Below are 23,622 nucleotides of genomic sequence, written 5' to 3' on the forward strand. Positions count from 1 at the left end.
TCCCATTTCCTCCCGTCGCCGCTAATGCCGTCCCCCGGCGCTTTTGTCCAAGCGTCATCTTTCTCGCCAAATTTGCTCGCCCGCTAATTTTCACCCCCGGCGGGCAATCGTGTACTCCGAAGCCAAACGCGTCGGAGCGAAGGCGCCGCGGATCCTTTCCGGCCGGATCGCCGGCCCGGCCTTTCCAAAGGGATCGGCGCCCGGGCCCGGCTCGGCCTTTCCCGAGGGATGGGCGATGGAGTCGGCGGGCCGGCCGAGTACGCGTCGGAGACACGGCGGCGTTTTCGGCCGAGGGTTCGAAAACGGGCTAAGCTTTTGGAAGCCGGGCCCTCGAACCGCGGCGGGACCCGGGATCCCCGCCAAAGTCAAGTTCGGAAACGGTTCTGGAACGGGGCCTTTTGCCGCGGCTCGGAGCCACACGGTAGGCCAGTAGGGTTTTCAAATCCGACCCCGGATTCCATACGCTTCTTTTCACACTTCCGTGGTTCGGACGAGCGTTTTCAAGGATGCGGCGACGGCGGCGGCGGCCGGCTTTTCTTTCCGCCTCTCGGCTCATATCGGCTCCTCTCGGGCCGCGCCCCCGTCGGTACGACTTTGTCCGGCCGGAGGCTAACCCGCGGGCTCCCGGCCGGCCGTCGGCTTATTGTTCTTCCCGTGGATCCCGCCTCGGTTTTGGTGAAAGCTTCTCCGTTTGAGCCCCGCTCCTCTCGGCTTCCCGCCCCCCTTCCGCGCCTCCGCTCACCATAACGGGACGCGACAAACTAGCCACGTCCGGACGTACGTCCGGTATCTTTTCCGCGCGCGACGGCGGGCGTCGGTCGGCGCGAGCGTTGACGCCGCCTCCTTTGTGCGTCCAGGGTAGGATGTGCGCAGCGTTGTGGCTGCTGTTCCTACTCTCCCAGCGGGCATCTCCGGCGGCGTGCCAGAAGCCTCCGGGGCTGAGCGTGGGCGTGGTGATGGGCCAGACCCGGACGGTGCCGGACCAGGAGCTGCGGCCCCCGCGCGACCCGGGGGACGCCCTGGACGTCTCCGTGGTGCCCTTAAGGATCAACCAGACCGACCCCAAGTCCGTCATCACGCAGGTAATGGCGTTTGGCAACAGAAAGAAGAAGGCGCTCCGCCCCGGCTCCGTTTTCCCTTTGCGCCGCGCCCACGGCCGTCCCCGCGCTTCCTGATATGAGTTTACGTTTCGCAGTAAAGCCTTTTCTTTGAAGCTTATATTTGGGGAACCGTCGCGGTTTTCTCAAAGCCGTGCGCGCCGTTCCGGGTCGATGGGGACGGACCGGACAAGCCGCCGAGAATTCCGCCCGACGGACGCGGGAAAGTGGATGAAATGGGCGGAATGAAACCTCGCCTGGCTTTCCTCAACGGGCCTACCTTTTCTTTTGCGGCGCGACCCGTAAGAGCAAAACGCCGGGGGTTTGACCGCGCTTTGTTTTCGCCAAGGTATGCGGGCTGCTGTCGCGCTCTCGCCTCCACGGCGTCGTGTTCGCCGACGGCACCGACCAGGAGGCCATCGCTCAGATTCTGGACTTCCTGTCGGTTCAGACCCAACTTCCTGTGCTGGGCGTGCACGGAGGCTCCTCCATGATCATGGCCGACAAGGTGAGCGAGCCGCGCCGTCCCTTTTTTTTCCGTGACCACCGGCGCTAAGAAAGGTTAGCCCTCAAATCCGGAGAAGGGCGCGCCCACTCGCCGCTCAGTGGAGCCCGTTTGGGATGTGACCTTTTACAAATATGGCCGGATGCCGCAGGGGAGGCTTCTCTTCGGGCCCGGGAAAGAAAACGGCCCCGGTCTTTGAGCGTAGCTTTTCAGACTTTTTGCGGGTCGTGCTCGACACGCGTCCCCGGTTTGGAGTTTCGCAGTCCAAGTGTCTCTGGGGGCGGACTTTCTCCCTTGCGGTAAAGTATGAGCGAGGTCAAATCCCCGGCGGGCTTACGACGACACGCCCGACTTCCTGTCGAGCTTTCATTTCCGGCCCCGCTCGCGCTCGGCGCGCCAAGCAAATTTCAGGGTTCCGCTTCGGACGGCGAAAGCAAACTTGTCGTTTCTGAGGTTGTCTCTGGAGGCCGACCTTTGCCAAAGGAAGATCTAAACGTCGGCGTGGTCCAATTCCACAACAAACATTTTCAGACTTTTTACTTTTGCGGGTCCGCTCGTGCTGGACGTCGACTTTTTAGCTTTGTCTTGGGAGGCTGGGTTTCCTGTCGAAAAACAGACGCGATAGCCCCATGTCAGCGCCGTCCCATTCCGGCAAGGGTGATCTACAACAAAATGGCCGACCCCCGGGACGGCTTTTTTTTGTTTGGATCGGGGTCGCTTTGGACGCGACTGGAGCGCGGGTCGGCCGAGCGTATCCGTTTGTGGGAAAACATAGAAGAAATGTAGCAAAGGCGTCTTCCGCGAGCGTCGTCCGCGAGCGTCTCCGCGAGCGCTCCCCGCTTCCATCCCTCCATCGAGACCGCAAGCGCTTAGCCCGTAATGCCGGAAAAAGTCTGTGCGCGCAAAACCGTCTCGGTTCTCCCCCGTAACCCGCCGCGGCCGACTCAAAAAGAAAAAAAAAGCATTGCGCTTTCTCGCCGCGCGCCGACGACGTGGGAACGGTGTCGGGATGGAGAGTTCCGTCGCGTCGCGACGCGTCGCGTCGCGGCTGGAGAAGCAGAAGGCGGCGCGCGCTGCCAAGAACACGCAGACTGCAGGGAAAGGAAAAAAAACAAAGAAGCGAGCGGTACGATCGCGGACGTATGGACCGACCGGAGCGGAGGTGCGTGTGGGCGGTGCGAGCGCCGGCCGGGCACTTTTGCTGTTAGCGTCCAATTGTGACGGGGCAGTTGATGGCTTTTATATTTTATATTTGACCTATTTCATATAGGGCTTTTCTATATAAATACATACGTATATTCTATTGACTCCAATTTTGGAGGCGTTTTTGGCCTGTAATCCGTCCTACCTTATTTTCATGTTTTACAAGATGCTTCTCCTCACCAAACCCGCTAGAGTTTCAGGTTCAGGCGACCTAAAACCTTTCGCAAACAACAAACCGGAAGGAAGCCAACAAACCTTCACTCGCGAGGACAAAGACGCACATCCTCCACGTTCGGCGAGGTATCTCGGCAGCAAGCATACAAGCGGTTTCTGACGGCGGGGGTTTGTAGGTGCGAGTCCATGCGATCACTGCCATCTTCTTCTCTGGCGAGCGAGCCCGTACTGTTCCATCCTGCGATTGGGCCCTAAGGGCATCATGCCCGTCACCTCCGGGTCACCTCCAACAGAAAACATCCACGCCTGCCAATGCGCACGTCGCGGAAGCAAATACGAGATAACCTACACGCGACGACCGTAACGCAGAGAAGGAGGTAGAGGAGAGCCGAACGACACGGGGGCCTCGGCGCACCTCGGCACTTTTCCTCCCGCTTTCGCGTCAGGCTAATTGGTGCGAACGGGATCCGCCGTCGTCACGGAACCGACGCGGAGAAAGGCCACGGGAGATGGGCGGATTAGTCGGGAATCTTGTACTTCCATTACATGCGGGCGTCGCTCTGGGAAATAAGGAAAATGTTGCGCCGCGCTCTTCTGCCGCTGCCGGCGGGGGTTTTGCAGGTCGCGCGGCGCCGGCGCGCGGCCGGCCACGCGGAAAGGGAAGATTGTGAATTAAACATGGCCGTCGTGGGGCGGGCGCCGCCCCTCCCCCGCTCCAACCCTGCGGCCCACTCGCCATCCGGCGCATCTTGAAGCCCGTTTACAGGGGGGTGGGGTGACCTGCGGCGGCCCCGCCCGCCCGGCCGGCCGGCCGGCGCGTCCCGCATCGCCGGGGCCATTTGCAGTAGCTTTTAATATTTAACGCCCGCTCGGAAAAACAGGCGCATCGGGACTCTCGCTCTCGAGGTATGCCGAGTCCCGCTTTTAGCCCCGCTCCCCACTTGCGTTGCGGGATACACGTGACCCGATTCGGATTTTTTCCGCCCCCGCGCGACCCGCATCCCACGGTTTCATGTCAGTTCGCAGAGGCGCGTCGGTACCGACGGACGCCCCGACGGCGACGACATTCTTCGGGGCGGCCGCCTCCCCGCCGGGAGGCTGCGGGTCGGACCCCCCGACCATCCGGGCCATGCGGAAGTGTCTTTGAGCAAGTTGCTCAAAGTTGAAGGCCACGTAAAAATTGGCCATTTAGCCCGGAGACTTGGAGTCGCGATGAGCATTGGGCGGGCCGCATCAAATGCGGCGGGTGGGACCGGGCCCCCGGCCCCCGGGCCCCAGCCCCCGGGCCTTGACTTTGACACCTGTCATTTTGAATAACGATAATAATCCCGCGCATGAGCGTGCCCCGTGCGTCCGACGCCGACGAACTGAAGGCGCGCCGAGTTCTACGTCTCGATGAAACGGGCCCTCGTTGGGAAAAGGGAAAAAAAGACTTCCTCGGCGGCTCCCCGTCACGCCGGCCGTCGCCAAAGGTCAAGTCGCGCCGTTTTATTTGAGACGCGCTTCCGCCGCCATGAATACTTCATGAGCAATCGAAGCCCGCCGGTGCAAATTTGGATGCAAATTTACGCCGCCGGGGATTAAAAAAACATTTTTCAAGAGATTGCAGGCGGACGGGGACGGAATAGTAAGCGGGCTCAATCCTAGCTAGCAGAGTTACGACCGAGGCTCTGACGGGCCGAGACGGAATCCGGCTCGGGTCGTTAAACGGCCGGAGATCGATAGAGACCGAGACTTTAAAGGGTCGAGACCCAAGACTTTGAAATTTGAAGACGTTTGAGGTCTTCACGGTTTTTAAGTCCCGCTCCCGTCCGGTAAGGAAGAAAACGGCGAGGTATTTGAAACGACGGACGGAATGAAGGCTAACCGTAACCCTGACCCGAGACCAAAGCCGAACCGATACTTTGAGGCTTGAAAAGCAACGGCGGTAAGGTCCGACATCGAATCGAGACCGCCGAACGGAAACGACTTTTTTCGGACTGAGTCGACGGACTTCAGCGGCTCGGACGGGGAGGGATCCGGATCGAGTCCTATTTTGCTTTCGCTCTATACTTGAGTTTGACTTGGAAAGCCGTCCTTTTCTTACGTTTCGTCGGCTTCTCTTCGATTGGCGTTCGTTGACCTGCCGCGACCCTTAGCGGATGACGCTTCATCAGCGCTCTCCGGTCGCCCGGGTTCCGTCCTCTCCCGGCGCCCGATTTCAAGCCGGCGCTTTTTCCTCAGCCGGCCCGTCGCGTTTGACGAAGACGACGCGTGGCGCCGGCCGTGCCCGGTGCCTCTTTTTGCCCTTTTCAACCGGCGGTCCAAACTTTTCCGAGGGCTTGACCTTCTCTCTGGCGCTCCCCCCCCCCCCTTGAATATGGGCCAGGCACCGTGACAGCGCGCAATCCCCCCCAAGAAATAATGCGCGCCGCGCTGGGGGAACTCGTCGGCGTTTGCCAAATGCCAGCTCCGGTGCCCGCGGTTCATCCGGAGACCGATGTGATCTCCCGCACAAATGACAACAAACAGAGTCCGTCAAACACGGGAGAATGAATAAATCGATTGGCGTTCTCTCGAGCGATAACGCACGAGTGTAGGAGGGATGCGTTTGCCGCCTTAACTTTCCACGGAAAATTGCATTTCGAGGGGCGGAACCCAAATCCGCGAAAAGGGTTTGAGAGTCAAGATGGGGGGGGGGGTCTAACCTCATCAAGACTTTGACCGAGGCCGCGGGAGCAGTGGGAGTTTAGGACGAGGGCAAAAAAAGAGGGATTTTTGGGCCGGCTGAGACCAAAACTTTGACGGTTGGGACGAAGACTTGGTAAAGGCCGACCGTGAACCAGGACCCGGAATTTGAGAGTTTGAGCTCAAGGCAGGATCGGGATTTTCAGGGTTTTGGCCGGCGTCTCAACCGGGAGGCGAAGGAAGGACGTCAAGAAATAAATACTTTCTCACGAAAGAACCTCGTTTTCTCGGAAGGGACGGACGGCGTTAAAACGGCGACGGATTGAGACCCACTCGTTCAAGGCCAAGATTTCGGGCGGCGACCCGGACTTTGGGGCGTCAAGGCCGACTCGTGACTTTCAAGACCAAGGTCGGAAGCGGAGACCTTGTCGAGCCCAAGGCCCGCAAGATAAAGATCCCGACCGTGCGAGACGGGAGACATTTTTCATTTACGTTTGGGTTTGCGCGCCAGACATCTTGCCCGGGGACCTTCGTTTTCCTCGTCGCTCGAACCTCTCCGGACTCGATGAAAGGACATTCTTATTCAGGCCGCCTCCCCGAGCGGACTTCCGCACAACGGAGCGAATAATAAAGTAGGCGGTGGAAAAAAAAGGATCGGGCGCGAACGACAGGATGAAAGGCAAAGAAAAAAGCGCGTCCCGTTTAGCGTCCTTTGGTCGAGGAAAACCCGAGGACGAGGATTAGGGTTAGGGTTTCTTCTTCCTCCGTCTCCCTTGCGCAAATTGCGAGCGCGTAGCAGACTTCGGCCCGGCCGCGTCCTTCTCGCCTTCGGAAAGGCTCCCCCCCTGCCTTCTTTCTGTTTTGTTCCCCTCGTCCGCACGGGCGCTCCGCCCCGACCCCCCCCCCCCCCATCTTCCTCATCCCACCCGCTCTCTCTTCCGCCCCAGTTGCGGCGCACAACGAGCGACTGTATGCGCGCCCCCTCTCAATAGCGGCCGACTCTTATTCAATCGGCCCCACGCAGCTATTTCAAGATGCCGTAAATCTCTCTCCCGAGCCGCCCGCGCGGATGGGCTGCGAAATAAGGCGTGTGTGGCCGCGTCTGCGTCAGCCCGCGAGCGCCGTCGCCGACGTCCCGCGCCGGCTCGTCAAACTCGGGGTTTGGGCCGCCGTGGTTTCCGCGCCGTAAGGCCTCCGGTTCTCTCCGAAGCTGACAGCGCAGCGCGCCTCGCCATCCACCTTACGGCGCTGAAAGCGCCCCTTTTCGTTTGTGAGGGACCAAAATATCAAAAATCTTCATCCACATGTCAATCGACCGACATGATTGTGCATGATTGTGTTTTTTTTTTTTTCCCTTTTGGCGCAGCTCCATCCGGCGGATGCATGACGCAAGGCCAGCCGCTACTCTAGCTTCTGTTCTATGCACCTTATAATGCGGTGCGCCCTATACATAAAAAGCCTTTTAAAATAGGCCATTGGTGCGCCTTACAATCCGAGGCGACTTAATAGTGCAGAACATATGACGTTTGTAAATCATTTATAAAGAACGAGGAGGTAGGACTAGATAAGTTTTATGCTTCCTCCTGAACATAGAAATTGTATGAAACTATATGTATGGATAGTTTCACCTTTTTTCACGTTCACCTAGTTTCACGTTTTTCTTTATGCGTTCTATAAATCAATGAATCGACGCACGGGACGCAATGTTGAAGTAACTTAAGGTGTTCCTTCCTTAAGGTGTTACGTCGGATGGGAAGAAACAGTCTTTCATATATATATATATATATATATATATATATATATATATATATATATATATATATATATATATATATATATATATATATATATATATTTCTATTTAGGAGGGCTATATATTACCCGAGTCGGTCGCGGGTCGCTCGTCTTCTCCGCCCCTCCGGACGCTTCTTTGTTATTGTACACGTAAAAGGCGGAGGATAGTGAGAAAGGCGATTTCCATCCCTTTGTATGCTATTGCGCGCGCGTAAAATATCCTGTAAATATGATGTGAGCGTGGGACGTTAGCGGCGTGGCGCCACGTTCTAGGAGGATTCCGAACAGGTCCCGCGCAACAAGGTGCGCGCGAGGGTAGAGAAGAGCAAATGATGGCGGGCGGGCGGGCACGCATACGCTGCGGAGAAAGCTCGGGATGGTTGGAGGCCGGCTTTTGTTGCCATGGCTGCAAAGGAGACGGCGCTAACTCCTGCTCCACATTCTTCGTCATTGCGTGTGTGTGTGATGCGTGCGCGCCACGCGCTAAACACACATATGTGCCGCTCCGATGCCGTTTGTAGCGCCGCCGCCGTGGCGGCGCCTCGTTTGTCAACGTCTGCGCTAAAAGCGGAGCTTGATCCGGGCTCGCACGCGCACACAAACCATCTCACCTCAAGTCCTTCGGATGCTTGTTTTTTTTGGAGCGTGCGTGCGCGCGCGCGCGCCGGCTTTTTTGTCGCATCGAAAAACACGAGTCTATGTCGTTCCGGGCGGACCCCGCCAGTTCAGACCTGTTTTTGAGGCTCGAGACTTGCTTTTGGACCATAGGTCGGAACCGGCTCGGGGCGGAGGTGAGCCGATCGCTTGTGATGGGAAAAGTTCGGTTCGGGGGCGAGGAAATGCATTGTGTCCCCGCTATCATGGAAAAAAAAAATCCATTGCGTGTGCGGGCGCACCCATGGTTTTTGTACATGGTGCGGATTAAATCAGGTTATTCTGTCTTTGCGGGGACCATTTTGGTGGACCCCTCAGGTTCAGAGCTCTTTTTGAGGGTCAAGACTCGCTTTTATAACTTAGCGCGGAACCGGGTTAAGGTTGAGGCCAGGCAAGCGTTGATGATGGTTAAGGTCGGGTTAAGGGGCCAGGAAATGCGCGGTGTCAATTTGATGTCCCCGCTACGCTAGAAAAAAAAAACCCTGCGCGTGCGTCCTTGGTTTTTGCTAGCCGGCGGGGACCAATCGCCAGGCTCCGCTGTCTTTGCGGGGGACCGTTTCGGCGGAGCCCGCGAGTTCGGACCTCTTTGGAATTGAAGTGAGGTTAAGGGCTACGCCTCGTGTCCACGGGACGTCCCCGCGACGATGTCGTCATTTCAGTCAAATGTGCACCGTGGCCATTTAGCAAGCTAATGCTAAGTATGCGTGCAAAGGAAGTACGGCGTGGCCGAATCGCAAGCTCATACCGGGTTATGGTCAGGTTAGCAAGCTCATACCGAGTTATGGTCAGGTTAGCAAGCTGCATGCCGCGATAATTCTCTCCAATCTAGGGCTCAGCACATTCGGAGTTTGAATCGCACCTGCTCCCAATTAATTCCACTTGTACGCAATCATCTATCGGCGTTAAGCCGGTGAACTTGCGTTAAATTGAGCGTGAATGTGAGCTACCGACTATGCTGACTCCATTTGACGGCGTCCACGATCAAATACGAGCATGAAGCCAGCACGCTTTTTGTTCAACCGGATGGAGTTTAAAAGACGGTCGGCGATTATGACCACGTACGCGTAGTCATATATTGGCATTGCGCCAGCAAACGTTTGTTGGAGAGACTCGCCTTCAAAGGATACTCGACAACGACGCCGACTTCGCTTCGTCGCGTCGACAATCAAATATCGGCATTAAGCCAGAACGCTTTTTGTTCAACTAAATTGCGTTTTGAGGACACCTGCCATTATGTCAATTCAGTTTATGACGTAAACGTAGCATCATATACTAGCATCGAGCTTGAAAACCGCCTTTAAAGAATATTTGACAGCTTCGCCGCGTCGACAATTCACTGTTAAGGTTAGGCTAGCGGACGCTCGTTAAATCGAACGGACTTGAAAGGTCCCGTGACAACTGTGCTAATTTCACTCGCGTGCATCTACAATCATATAGTAGCATGGAGCTAGCAGCCTTTTCGTTCGCCTGAATCGAGTTTCAAGGTCCCCGAGCAACTACGCTCATTTCGATCGTAGATTAGCAATAAGCTAGCAAAGCGGAGCGGAAAGGTCCCCTAACCGCTATGCTCATTTCCATTTCCGGCGTCCACCTTTATACGTCGGCGTGAAGCTAGTGAGGGTTTGTTTGAGACGTCCCCTAACAACTCTGCTAATTCCGTCCATGGCTATCGCGCGACAGTATTTATGACTTATTACCGTCCTTTCGACCGGCATACATTGCTTCGTTTGAAACGTAAGGCTTTACGCTACCGTCGCCTGACTTTTTTACGACTCTCGGCGGCATAACCGGAAATACGGACTTGCCGTAGCTCGGCCTCAAAGCGCTCCAAATCGTTTCGTCTGGATTGTAACCCTTTCCGGACGAGATGCAAAATCTTCCTTTTGTATTTTCGTGGGGGTTAGGGTTAGGGTTAGGGTTAGGGTTAGGCTCGGCGCGTCGTTGATTTGGCCGTTTCGACGTCGGCGCTCAAGCTCGGCCGGGGACGTTAGCTTTCCGAAAAGGGAGGTTACGGCGGGGCTATAACGTCAGCGGCTAGCCCGCGGCGTCGCCGAGGTGCGTAACGTACTGTTGTTTGCTCGGTTTCGATCGAGCGGGACCATTTCTAGACCGTCTTTAATAACGGAGCGAACATTAGCGTTTGCTCACCCGGCCACGTACGCCGGTCGCGACGGGGTTCTTGCCCGCGGGCTTCGGAAACGCCGCCGCCGAATCCTCTGTGGAAAGCGCCGTCGCCTCTCCTTCGGTCGGAAGTGGCGTCCCTCGGCGAGAGGACGCCATTTTCCTTCGGCTGACTCGCCGTCGCTACGGCACCGCTCTAAACGCTGACGACCGGTCCTTACGCTTTTTGGGTGTCGCGCACGCGCCGCGGTCTTCTTCTCGTCTTTATCTCCGACGGAGCCACCTGTTGTCCGTATTCGAGCCGGCGCCGCCCGCCGCGTTGGTCTCCGCTCAAATAGACGCTAACAACGGCGAGCGAAGATTTTGCCTCGGACTTTTCACCTCCCGTTCTGAGGTGAACGTTTCGCCCCTCTCACCTCCCCTCTCAAAATGCACGGAGATGCATCGCGCGCTCTCCGAGTGTCTCCGAGCCTCAACGAGGTTCTGTTTTGGCGCGCGCGGTACCCGACACTATCGCGTTATGGCAAAAAGCTGTGCGTTGCGCTTTTTATTCCATCGGTTTCGTAATGCGTCACTCCCAACGCCGATGGCTATGCAATCGTATATTAGCATTAAGCTAGCCAACTTTTGTTAGGCTCATTCAGGAGGCGCGGTTGAACGTTTTGACGGTACACGGTTTCGCTATATTTTTCATGTCTGTTTTACTGTAAAAAAAAAATAAGACAAATATTCCCCTTATTTGGGAAGGGATTGTAATAAACACCATAAGAAACGTTTGAAGTGTTAGAAGCATGTGGGAGGCTTCCGAATGTATGAAAAACATTCTCTCTTTCTTTCTTTGCTTTTTTTTAGCGGAAGCTTGCCGGTGTGAAAGTGTGCTTTTAAGCGCGCGCGGACACAAGGGCGCACTAAATTAATCATGGGCGTTTTTGGGTGGAAGCGGCGACAAAGCAGCCCGTTTTACCCTCGCTTAAAGGCCCCGGCCTCTTCTTCGTCTTCCGCTCCTGAAAATATCTGGACGGCGCCGGGCGCTTTGTGTTTTGCCTTCAGGTTTGACGGGCGCTTTTACCGACGGCGACGTAGCGACCCCTCGTTTTTCACGCTTAATTGGGACCGGTAATCCCCCGCGATATGTGAAAGTTGCCAAGTAGAAAGAAAGAAAGAACGGCGGCGGATGACTTTTTATCGCGCGCTCGTAAAAATCAGGAGCTAAAGCCGCGACGGGAAAAATGAGGGCGATGAAGGGAAATTGGAAAGGGGGCCGCCATACCCGAACCGGCGGCCATGGAGCGCCGTCGATTAATTTGCCCAAATAGTGTCAAATCGGGAGTCAATTTCCAAAGTGCGGAAAGGTAACTTTCCTGCCCTTTCAAGTACAAATCTTTTTTTTCTGTCGGAGTTTGCGAGGCGAGCGGCATGGCTCTCAGCTCAGCTCAGCTCAGCTCAGCTCAGCTGCGGCGGCGGCGACGGCCCACGCAGCCGCTTCTGCGCTTCTGCTGTATAAATAAAACCCGGGCGGCCAATGGGCACGGCGCGGAGATGAGCCACAGAGAAGGATTGCGCCATATTTGGTAAGTGTTGAGAAGATGAGAGGGAACAAGTGGGATGGATGGCAACGGCGAGGCTACCGAGCGAGCGAGCCCGCCGAGCGAGCGAGCGAGCGAGCGAGCGAGCGCGAGCCCGCCGAGCCAGCCGGCGAGCGCGCGCGTAAGCTGCCGTACGGCTGTACTTGCGGGGGCCGACGCGGCGGGCATGAAAACGGCGTCGCGGAGGACTCTGTCCGTAGTTAGACGGAGTCATCCGTGACCCGGTGTTGAATTTAGGACCCGAGTCAAAAAAAAACCAAAGAGTCGACGGGGAGCGCGCCGGGAATTCCCGGCCGACTCGAAAGCCGCGCCCGCCGAGCCCCGGCCGCCGTACCGGCCTTAGTTCGGCGCCGTCCGCGCTCGCCGTGGCGTCCCCTCAAAAGTCCGTCTCGGTTCGCCGTTTGAGCGGGATCGCCGGCCGGCGGCGGCGGTACTCGGTACGGTATCGTACGCCGCCGGATCACCATTTCGGTCGAGTCGGCGGCGGCATCGGTACTCGGTGTCGAATCGGCCCGGGGGCCAAGTTGGCTCGTTATCGGCGCTTGGTCCCCAAAAGACGAAAGACGAGTCTGATTTATTTTTTTGCGGGGGGGGGGGCAAAACCTCCGTCGCTTTTGCTCTGAAATGGAAGCGCCGGCGGCAGGACGTCCCTTTGCTCGTTCGCGCTCGCACGCTCTCTTTCTTTCTTTTGGTGTTTGTGTTTGTTCAATCGCGAGCAGGCAAGAAAGTTGGCGAGTTGGCAAAGGAGGGGGGGGGGCAGAGACGGCCGTCGGTGACATCATGGCTTTTAGAGCGGCGGGCGACGGCCCCGGGGCCCGGCCCGGCCCGGCCCGCCGCGCACTTTGTGTTCTTCCCTGCCGCTGAATTATTCAGCGCGCTCCTGATGGAGAGGCGCCGGCGTGGGACGAAAGCCGCTCGTCCTCGTCTGGGGGAGGGCGGGGGCGAGAAAGGCAGAATGAGCTCGCCGGCGAGCGGCCGAGTAGAGGACCGTGAGCCTGACGCCGGCGCGTTAGCGAGCGAGAGAGAGAGAGACGGAGAGTAACTGCTCCGGTGTCGGCGACTGACTTTGTGAGTGACCGCGGGTGAGAAAATTAGCCGGCGACCGAGCTAGCCGGCGGGCGGGCGAGCGAGTCGGACTAACTCGTCCGCTGTCGGCGAGCGGGCTAGGATAACTTCTTGACCGTCGGTGAGGGAGCGACCGAGCGAAGGAAAAAACCGCGGGTGGGAAAAAATGATCCGCCGAGCGATCGCGCGAGCTAGCCGGCGCCCGGGCCAGAGGAACTTGGCGAGCGAGCCAAAGGGACGGCCGGCCAGCGAGTAAGCGACGTCTCCGGCTAGCGCCGCTGGGGCGAAAAGTCCGCGCCGGGACCCTCGAAAGTACTGCCGCGACGTACGTTGGAGAAACGTACGAGCCGAAGCGGATTGAGTCCAGACCTCCAAAGATTGGGAGGAGAAATCCCAAAACGGAATTTTCAAAAGCGCTTTGTTGGCGTCTCGCCGGGCGAGCCGGCCGTCGTAAGCTTCCAAAGATCCGCCGGAATCCGGCGGGAGCCGACAAAGTGGGGCGCGAGCTACGAAAGCCCCGCCGCGCCGGGACGGGACGGGACGCGCTCGGGAATTTGTCGAAGTCTGCGGCGGGGTTAGGGTTAGGGTAAGGCTAAGGGCTAGTTAGGGCAAGTCTTTTCGCTCGTTTTCAAAGGATCCTCCCGCATGATTCGCGGTCTCGTTCCCAATTCTCACGCGGTTTCCCGAAGCCTCGCGTTGCTCGTAAAAGCCGACGCCGTTTAACGTTTGTCGAAGTCTCCGGCGGGGTTAGGGTTAGGGTAAGGCTTTTCGCTCATTTTCGAAGGATTCTCTCGCATGATCCGCGGTCCCGTTCCCGATTCTCGCGCGGTTTCCCAAAGCCTCCGAGCGATTTTACGAGATGAACCCGAGTCCGGCGAGATTGTTTGGACTGCCGTCCGATTATTTGGAAGCTCCTAAGATTGTCTTTTCCCCGTTTGCTGGTCTGGCCGATGAAATTTCAAAGAGCTGACGCCATTGGCCCAGGTCCCCGAAGCTTTTGCCGGTTTGGCGGGATTGGTTTTGGGATGCGGAAACGGTCTTTTCCCGACGCGTACGACGGGAACGCGGGTTGCGCGCGGGTTGCGCGCGGGTTGCGCGTGCGCGCGACCTCGCGGCTAATAGGGCGTAGTAGGCGATGGCAGCCGTAGCCTATTATCTCTGCTCTGCTGTCTAATGGCCACTGGCTTTAAGCATCTGGCGCGGAGCACGCCCCACAGGACGCTTAGCAGGCGCGCACGCTCTCGCGCGCAACATCCACCCCCACACGTGAAATGGCCAAAAGTGTTTTTGCGCACATGCGGGCACGCGGGGCGAGCGGGTGCTCCTTTTTCCCGCCGGGAATCGCCAGCCAGCTTTTAATTAGTGCGGGAAATAGATTCGCTTATCTGCCCTCGGACACGTGGGCACGCGCACCCGCCTCCCTCCCTCCCGCCCGCCCGCCCGCGCACGCACGCGCGCGTCCGTTGGCGACGACCTCTCCCGTCCGTCGGCGAACGAGCGGGGGCGCGCGAGCAAGAGAAACGCCGTGCCTCCCGCGGGCCTTCCGAGCGGCGGTTCGGCTCAAGAACCGCCGGGTTCGCCCGAGTCTTGCCGACCAAATCCCCGGAAGAAACTTGCTGGCGTCCTCTCAAATCACCCCGAGTCTGACGGGATTCGGCAAAGTCTGGCAAAACCTACCGAGGTCTGCCGGGATCGACTGAAATGGAGCGATTTCTTCCCCTCGTCCGCCGAAGTCTGGCGAGATTTTCCCGCCGCGGTTTGGCGAGCCTTTGTCCAATCCGATCATTTTGGAAAGCCTTTTGAGATTTGTCTTATTTCCTAAAGGGAATTTTCTTACAGGATACGTCGGAATCTCGGGAAGAAACTCGCAAATCGTCTGAGGCTTCCCTAACAACTCGAGAAATATTTACCGAAACCCGGAACCCGGTCTGCTCGTGCGCGCGTACGATCCGTTCCGCGCGTCAGGACGTCGCGCCAGATATTTGCCGGATAACGAGCCGAGCGACCTTCCCGCGACCGACCTTCCCATAGCACACCAATAGATAGCCGTTGCCGGTTTTGCCATTATACCGACGCCGCGAAAGCTCTCGCGTGAAAATTTCCTCGAAAACAACCGGCGGGAATGAAGGCGCGCGGGCCGGAGCGCGGCACGCCCCGATGACTTGCCCGCCGCCGCATAGTTACCACTGGGTATTTTGCCCCGCCTTCCCGCTGCCGTTTTTCCGCGGGGCCTCGGGTGGCCCCGGTCCGACGCGGTCATCGTCAGTGGGCGGCGAGTGAACCGGAGAGGGATTTTTTTTTTTTTTTTGATTTACCCAAAGGCTCTCCGGCTATAAATATCAGACGGGCATTTCTGTGATTCTGCCAGAGGAGAGGGGGCGTGTGTGTGTGTGTGTGGGGGGGGGGGGCACGCCGCCGATCATCTCCCGCGCCCGGCCCCAAAATGACATCAGCATCTCTCTCTCTTCCAAGTGCCATAAGTCAAACCCTCGGAATGACTCACGTGGGCCGCACGTGGCATTTTTAGCGGCGCCGCGCGCAGGCGGCCCCTGCTCTCTCGGATGGGGGGCAAAATGCAAACCTGTTTGCGGGGCCCGGGGGACGGAGATTCCCGCATTCGGAGAACGTTTCTCCCGAAAGAGGAGAAACGATCTATTTCGGATATCATTTTATATATATATCTTTTTTGAAAGGTCATAAATTCGGAGCCCGTCGGCCGTTTTGAGGAAGATTGATTTGGTAAACTGACCCGGGGGCCCGCCAAACGCCAAGCGGGACTCCCCGGCCGCGATCGCCCACGTGGTTTTTTTCCCACCGATACCTCCTTGCGATGGCTTCGCCATCCGAAACGCGCGACGCCCCGTCGAACGGATTCCACTCGACGGCGGCGAATCGGAGCGCGCCGCGGTGGAAATGAGGTTGACGCGCCCGCGTCCGTCCGTCACTAGGCCGAGAGCCGCCCGGTTTCTAGCGAGGCGGCGCTACGTTCGGGGATTTGCCGCCGACGCGTCACGTGTACTCCCGCTTTTGGCGCGGGACATTCCCAGAACGAAAGCCGTTTCCCGGCATCGGGGGACGCGGCGCGTTGCCCTCCGCTTGTCCGTGACGGAGCGCGCGCGCGTGCGGCCGACATGTTAAATGTTCCGCTAGGCGGGCTGTTGAATAGTAGAGTAGCCCGGAAGCTCGGCGAGCGAGCGAGCGAGCGAGCGAGCGAGCGGCTGTTAAATAGTAAACAAGTAGGGGAGCGCTTGTCTCCCCGAGCTACATGCTACAGTCTTAACATATAGAGACCCCCCCCCCCCAACCCCCATGGCAGAAAGTGGTCAAAGCTCGACCTTTTTCCATATGTTCCTGTCAAGCCGTCAAATGTTTTTACAACCCGTTCTTCAAAGCGAGTCGTCGAAAACAAAATGAGTTTTCGATCCCAAAGGCACGAGTTGTGTTTTTTCGAGAAGCCGGGCACTTATTTACATTCCTTTCGGTTTTTGGCTAAAGGGGGGCGGGCTCTAAAAATGACCGCTACCAAAGTCATAAAGTTTGGTCATTAAGCACTAATTAAACGGCAACTAGTTAGGAATTGCACACTGTAAGTGCAAAAATAACGAACTGAAAAAAACGTAATCGCCTGAAAACGCCTCAGGCGTTACCCCCCCCCCCAACAAACTGCGTTTTGACCGCTTCTTCTTCGGTACGGTTTCTTGGAACTTTCTCGGAGTTTGTTGAAGCCGAATGCCTTTGCCACATCCGCCCTCGTGCCGCATTTCACATCAAAGAGAAAGCGAGCGGAGGAGACGCTGCGCCATCTTTTCAAATCGAGAGCCGATCATTTGGAGCGCGAAGAAATCTTTTGCTCACATCGGCCGACAGGCGCGCGATTCAAAAGGACCGCGAGCGTCTGGCGGTTTCACGACGCCAACGGCAATGCTTTTCTTCGTATTTCTATTCTTTCGGTATTGGCGAGGCGCACGTCAAAGCGAATTCGACGTGAGCTCGCACGCGTCGCTGCGAGTTGGCCCGCCTGTCAGGGGCCCGCCCGTTCCCGTACGGCCCCGACCTTCTATTATTGATGCTCAACGTCCTAGAGCCTCGCCGCCGGATTGGGACCCGCCGCGCGCGCTTCCGCCACAGTCGGCGGGCTCGGCTGCCTTTATGCCGACCCGTCGGACTCGCGGGGACCGTTTGGCCGGACCCGGACTTGTTTTTGCTTGGGAGATGTCTCGGTACGGTACGGGCGCGGGCCAAAAAAAGCCCCTCGTTTGTGTGTGACGCGTCTGCCTGTTCGTTCGCCGCAAGGTGGGGACAAATCCCAAACTTCTATCTTTATGGGGAGACTTACCAGGCGGAGACTGGCTTCATTAAGGGTGAGTGGGTTTTTTGCCACAAGGCGGCACGGAATCCCGGGTTTTTGCGGGGGGCCCTCGACCTCGCGGGGACCGCTTCGGTTAGGCCCGCGAGTTCGGACGGCCGAGCGGATTCGGCGGTTAGGGACGGAAAATGCGTTCTATTTATGTCAATGAGATGTCCCCGGTCCGACAGAAAAACCCGCCTGTGTGCGCGCGCGCGCGCGCTAAGTTCGGGGATTTTGTATAATTAATGCAAGATGGCATCAGTGAATCTCTGGGTGACGCGTGCGTATATATAATTGATGTGCGCCGGCTTCTTCAACCTGCACTTTAGTCAAATGACTTTTGCGCGGCGATCCTTTTGTGGCGTTTTTTCTTTGATTTCATCTTAGGTCGGCGCCGCCTTCTCTTCCTCTCCTCCATTCTTTTGCTTTTCAATTTCTTTCCTTTACAATCCTGTTCAGTCCTGTCCTCTCTTGCCTTTCATTTCCTTTTTTCCTCTTCCATTTCCTTGCCTTCCATTCAGTTTCTCTTTTACGGCCCTGTCCTGTCCTGTCCTGTCTTGCTTCCGTCCCCTTTTTTTCCACATTCTTCCCCCTTTCTTTTTTACTTTTTTGTCCTGTCCTCTTCTTTCCTTTTTCTTCCCTCCACGTACAATCCTGTCTTTACATTCTTCTTCTTTCTCTTCCTTCGTTTTTCTTTCTTTTTCTTTCTCTTTCTTTTTTTCTACAGTCCTGTGCCGCCCTTGACATGAAACGCTTTGCGTTGTCTTTCCCCCTTTCGTTTTTGTATTATTTATGTCCTCCCTGTTGGTTTTCTTACTTTTATGCGTAGTTTATCTTTGAATCCTTTGTCAATCCTGCCCTTGTTTTATCCCGTTCCCTCTTTGTCTTGGCTTTCATTTTCCGCTTTCCTTTCTTTGACTCTTTCTTTCCAGCTTTCCGCTCCTTTCTTTTTCCGTCCTGCTTCTTTTCTTCTCTGAGTAGCGTTCCGGCGCGCTCTACGCTAACGGTGTGCCCATTCAGCCTCGCTTCCCCCGCTCCGAAAACAGTCAAACTGCGGAAAAGGGCTCAACTATTTGTGGCGCATTGTCCTCGGCCTCGCGTGTGCGTTCAAGGTGAAACGCGCGCGCGCGTATGTGTGTGTGGCGCGCGCACCTCCGGGCGACTGCGCCATCGCCGCCTTTTCCCGAGCGACGATAAGCCTGTTGCCACACGGGGATTCTTCTTCATTTTTAAACCCCGGCACAAAGTCTCACCTACAGCAAGACGCGCGCACGTACACACCCGCGCGCTCGCTCGCTCGCACGCACGCAGATCTTTTTGAAGCACAATTTCATCCTCTCTCTGCTCATACGTCACCAGAGGCTGCGGAAATCTCCGCCGTGTGTTCCGCGTGAGCGAGTTTGCCGAATGCGCGCCGTTCTCCCAGCGCGTATACTGTGACAGCATGACTCGACCCTCAAAACAAGGTCCGAACCTGTGAGATTCACCGACGCGGTCGCCACAGGTCAAAGGGATCCCCGCGTAGACAGCCCGAGCCCGGATTCGCTCGCCACCTTTTGGCATAAACCGAGGGCAAGAGTCCAGAAAAGAAAGGAAGAAAGCGCGGCGGCGGAGGAACGGACGGAGCGGGAGGGAGGGAGGGAGGGATTGCAAAAGAAGGAAGGATGAATGTGAAGAAAGGGAAGACCACGAGAAGCCGTTCGGAACCGGAGATGAACCGGCGACCCGCTCGGCCGGGCGCCGTCCGGATGCTTTACCCGTTTTACCCTGTCCGGAGAATGGCGGAATGTCTTTGGCCCAACCGCTCCGGGCGCGGGGTTCCTCCACCCCTTTCGAAGAAAGAACGAAATGCGCGGAAAAGGAAGAAAAGGGAAGGGAAAAAGCAGATGAACGCTCGATCCAACGAAACCCGAGCGAAGGGAAGGGAAAAGAGGATCAGAACGGAAAAGGACGGGATTACGGAAGAAGGAAAAGCCAAACAGGAGGCGAAAATGCGAGAGAAAAGTAAACGGGCAGGAAGAGACGGGATCGCGGCAAAAGATGAAGACGCTCCCAAACGGGACCGGCGTCGGGCCCGTCGGTCCCGTCGGTCCCGTCGGGCCCGTCGGTCCCGTCGGGCCCGTCGGTCCCGTCGGTCGGCGCGCGCCACCGCTTCGGTCGTTTGGTTCCTCGCGAGCGGCGGTACGTTAGCGTAAGGGGCGACGGGCAGGCGCCCGCCGTCGCCCCCGCGCATTTGCAGCGGACTCTGAAGCTCTCTCGCCCTTCCCGTCCTCTGGTGTTCTCCCGGGCTCTTATCTTGTACTTAGTGATTACACAATTGAAAATGCCTCTAATGACATGGCCGCGCTCCGCGGCGATGAAATAAATGAAGCCGGGAGGGCGACGGGAAATAAAAAAACGCTGACTCTTTTCTATTCCTCCCTTTTTTTTTTCTTTCTTCCCCAAGGATGAGAAGTCTACGTTCTTCCAGTTCGGCGCCGCTCTGCAACAGGAGGCCCTCCTCATGCTGGCCATCATGGAGGAGTACGACTGGCACGTCTTCTCCATCGTCACCTCCAAGTTCCCGGGCTACCAGGAATTCATCAGTACCCTAAAGGTCGCCGTGGACCACAGGTGTCGTATTTTCTTCGAATCCGTCGTCGCTTGCATTGAACGGAGCCCCTCCTCTTCCGCCTTTCATTCGATAATACGGGCCTTTGAAGAAGTCGGAGTGTATGTTTTGATGGAACGCCGCGGGCTTTTGACGGCTCCTTTTTGGTTCGGATCAGTTTTGTGCGCTGGGACCTCCAGAGCGTGGTGACTTTGGACGCCGTGGACGGAGACCCCAACTCCAAGTCTCACATCGCCCTCAAGAGGATCCAGAGTCCCGTCATCCTGCTGTACTGCTCCAAGGACGAGGCGGCGTAAGGAGCTCCGTCTCCCGAGACCGAAGGGATCCGAGCCCTGATCCTCCCGACTCCCCCCGACAGCTACGTCCTGGAAGAGGCGCGCTCGCTGGGCCTGATCGGAGCCGGCTACATCTGGATCGTGTCCAGTCTCACCACGGGGAACCCGGACTTCACTCCTGAGGTACTGCGCCCGAATGCCGGATCTTCTTTTTTCTTTTGATGAAATATGAAGGAACGGGTGTGATGACGCTTAACGGCCGCGCGTGCTGTAGCCGTGCGCTAGAGGGGCGTGGCCCGTTAAGCGTCCCCTTGCGAGTCTTTTCGTTTTTGGATGCGCGCGTTTGAGGGTTTGTCCCGGCGGCGTATTTAAAGGCTCTCCCGTTTACCGGTCACGCGACATCGGCGACGCCGGCCCAAAGGCAACTTCCTTTCCCTTCTCATTCCCGAGGAGAGAAAACGGTGCGGGGTCGCGCAAAATTCATCGGAATTTCACATCTGGGAGAGCGGCGCGGGACGTGTTACCGCGAAAAATGTTTGAGGTCCCCATTAAGTAGTGCAGAAACCCCCGCAGGAAATAATAGTTGAAATACTGCGTGGGAGAAATTGAAGAATGATACTCGTTTGTATTTTTTCCTCTTACCGTAAATTGCATACGGTACCCATTCGGCCAAAAGAAAAAAAACTAACCGGTCCTCATTTTTCGTCAGCCGAGCGGGCCGAGCTCTCGCGCCGCGCTTTTTAGTCCGCGGGTCGGCGAAGGAAAGGGGAAAAAAAAAAGCGAGCGAAAGGCTGCGCTCGTTCAGCACTTTTGCCAATGCGCTTAGTAGCTTTTTTGGCAGGGAATCTGCAGGCTGAAGATCAATAGCGGCTCGACGCGCCGCCTCGGGCCTCCGCGGCTCAGCCCGTCTTAGCGTAGCCGTAGCAGAGAAGGAGCCCGATCCGCGCGCTTTCCGGCCCGCGCCCCGAAGGGAATAGCGACCTCTTTTCTTTCCGCCGCCCGAGCAGGCCTTTCCCCCGGGCATGATTTCGGTGTCCTACGACGACCGGGAGTACCCGCTGGAGACGCGGGTGCGGGACGGCGTGGGCGTCATCTCCTCGGCCGCCGCCGCCATGTTGCGAGAGAAGGGCGAGCTGCCCGAAGCGCAGGCCGGATGCTACGGCGCGCCGTCGGACCGCAGCCCGGGCAAGCTGCCGCCCAGTGCCCTGCGCAGGTGGGTTTTCGGCCGGCGGGCGGGGAGGGGTGAGCCTTCCCGACGGCGGGAAAAGAAAGAAGAGACGAGGCGGAAGAAAGACGAGGCGGGCGAAAGACGAGGCGGGCGAAAGACGAGGCGAACTTCGGGCCCGTGACGGTGCGGGCCGCGCCGCGTGGCTCCGCTCGCGGGAACGACGTCCGAGACCGCCGTCGCCGTTCCCGGCGCTCCAGTCGGGTTTATTTCCCGACCACCCGAACAGCTTCAAGTCGAGCAAACAGAGGAGATTTAGTTTGCCGCGCTAAGGATAACTCTGGAAACGTCGATATCAACCGCGTGCCGGCGTTCCTCTCGGTGCGGCCGTCAACAAGGCCGTGGCGTTTTTACTGCCGCTTTTACTGCGGCGTTACTAGCGCAGCATAAATGGGCCGCTGAACAAAGTAGACGTGAAAGAAACGAGCTGGCGTTTGGTGCGTGCGTGCGTTATTTTCGCATGACCGGACGCCTTGTCGGGATTAAAGCGGCTTTGTGCTCCTTTCCGTCTCGCTTGGCTCGGCGGGCGGCCCGCACGCCAGAGTGAAAAAGGGGCTGCGCGTGGAACGAGATTCTATCGCGCGGTTGCTCCAGTATGTCTCACGACTTGACTGCGACGGCGGAAAAAGCCACGGATCCGGACCCCGCCGGGGTCCCGGACGGGCCGCCGTCAACCCCGAGCCCATCGCGAGAGTCCTTAGCGGTGGGGGGGCGGAAAAAAAGGCAAGACTCCGAGTCAAAACGCCGGCCCGCTCGTCTCGGGCCCCTCCTCGCCGTTTTGTTCCAAAGGAGGCTGGACGGAATCCGCCGCGGATGCCCGCCCGTCCGCCCTAGCGGGAAGTGGAAAGGACCGAGTTCGCTCCCGTTTGGGAATACCCCGAACGGCCCATTCGAGCGGCACTATCCAGTAGAAAAGCGCCGGCGCGACGCGGAACACTCGAACGGTCGAGTGCAAAGCGCGACGGGGAGACGCCCGGGACGACGCGGAACTTCGACGCGGAACTTCCAGGGGCCGAGGTCCCTTCCCTTTCCGCAGGCACATGATGCACGTGCGGAACGAGGGCCGGGATCTGTCCTTCACGCCCGACGGCTACCAGGCCAACCCCAAGCTGGCGGTCATCGTCCTGGACAGCAAGAGGACCTGGGAGAAGGTAGGAGGCGCGGCCGGCGTCCGGGGCACGGCGGGCGCCAAAGGAGCGCCGGCCCTCCTTGCAGATGGGTCGCTGGGAGAACGGCACGCTGTCCCTGATGTTCCCCGTGTGGCCGCGCTACAACTCGCACGGCGACGAGGACGCCGACGACAACCACCTGTCCATCGTCACGCTGGAGGAGAAACCCTTCGTCATCGTGGACAACGTGGACATCCTCACCGGGACCTGCACGAGGAACTCGGTGCCCTGCCGCAAACACGTCAAAGAGTAAGGACGCCCGCGCCTCTTTACGAACGCCGCGAAGGGGGCGGGACTTTGGCCGCGCCCCCGAGGACGTTTAGCCACCGTTTCGGGAGACTTCCCGTCCCCCGCGCCTGTTTCGTATTTCCGGGTCGAACCTTTCTTTGCTTCCAGTTGCCGCTTTTGCTCTTTTCCCGCCCGTCGCGTCTTTGCCGGATGGCTTGAGTTGGCGCGCGCTAGGAAAGCCCCGGCTTTGTTTCCATCCTTCCGTTTACGGGGGGCAAATGTTTGGCGGGGGCCGACGCTAGCGACGCGGTCAGGTCGGCTCGTTAGCGCCGTCTCCGTGACGAGGTGTTTCCCGCCGGATTCTTTCGCCGTCGGCGCGTCGCCGAAGCGCGAGGCTAACAAGGGACGGCGCGTTTATTCGGCGCGGTTCGCGCGCCGCTCGTTTTCCCGACGCCGCCTCCGTTAATCGCCCTCGCCCCCCCCGACTCGCGCTATTATCCTATCGCCGTTGCTTTTTGAATATTCTAGTTGTTTGCGCTTGTAGCCTGCGCGTGAGGAAAGGTGTTTGCGGTGTGAAAAAACAACAAACGCCGCTGCTCGCGTCGTATCTGGAAGGCCTCTTTTTCCTCCCTCCCATTTGACCCTTTCGCTCCCGTCGGGAGAGCGCGCTTTTGAAAAAAACGGGCCAAATGTAAGGCGTTGCGCCGCCGCTGCGTGAGTTTGACGTGACCCTGGCCTACATAGCTGCGACTAATTGAAATGTAGCTCATCACGCGTCCTGTCCCAAACTCCGGTAAATGTACGCGCTCCCGAAAAATGTCGGGGCTCCGGCGGACTTGCCCCGTCAAATAAAAGCATACAAATAAAAGGGGCTGAACAATAATAACGTTGTTCATTCTT

The 23,622-nt window shown here is 57.7% G+C and overlaps 1 protein-coding gene across 4 annotated transcripts in view; it reads left to right on the top strand.

Moving 5' to 3' along the window:
• Nucleotides 1–23,622, top strand: part of grin2ab (glutamate receptor, ionotropic, N-methyl D-aspartate 2A, b) — a 41,440-nt gene that overhangs the window by 5,647 nt on the left and 12,171 nt on the right. For 2 of the 4 annotated variants that reach the window (XM_088418455.1, XM_088418458.1), the window contains 8 exons: nucleotides 863–1,082; nucleotides 1,447–1,605; nucleotides 19,661–19,827; nucleotides 19,983–20,117; nucleotides 20,184–20,283; nucleotides 21,108–21,313; nucleotides 22,362–22,476; nucleotides 22,541–22,743. In XM_088418455.1, the coding sequence (XP_088274581.1) occupies nucleotides 863–1,082; nucleotides 1,447–1,605; nucleotides 19,661–19,827; nucleotides 19,983–20,117; nucleotides 20,184–20,283; nucleotides 21,108–21,313; nucleotides 22,362–22,476; nucleotides 22,541–22,743 (1,305 nt within the window). Of the gene's footprint in view, nucleotides 1–857; nucleotides 1,083–1,446; nucleotides 1,606–19,660; nucleotides 19,828–19,982; nucleotides 20,118–20,183; nucleotides 20,284–21,107; nucleotides 21,314–22,361; nucleotides 22,477–22,540; nucleotides 22,744–23,622 lie in introns of all 4 variants that reach the window. The other 2 variants (XM_088418454.1, XM_088418456.1) reach the window with 1 other exon arrangement.

The sequence above is a fragment of the Hippichthys cyanospilos genome, chromosome 7, assembly GCF_059441005.1.
Source record: "Hippichthys cyanospilos isolate Australia breed blue-spotted pipefish chromosome 7, RoL_Hcya_1.0, whole genome shotgun sequence".
NCBI lineage: Eukaryota > Metazoa > Chordata > Actinopteri > Syngnathiformes > Syngnathidae > Hippichthys > Hippichthys cyanospilos.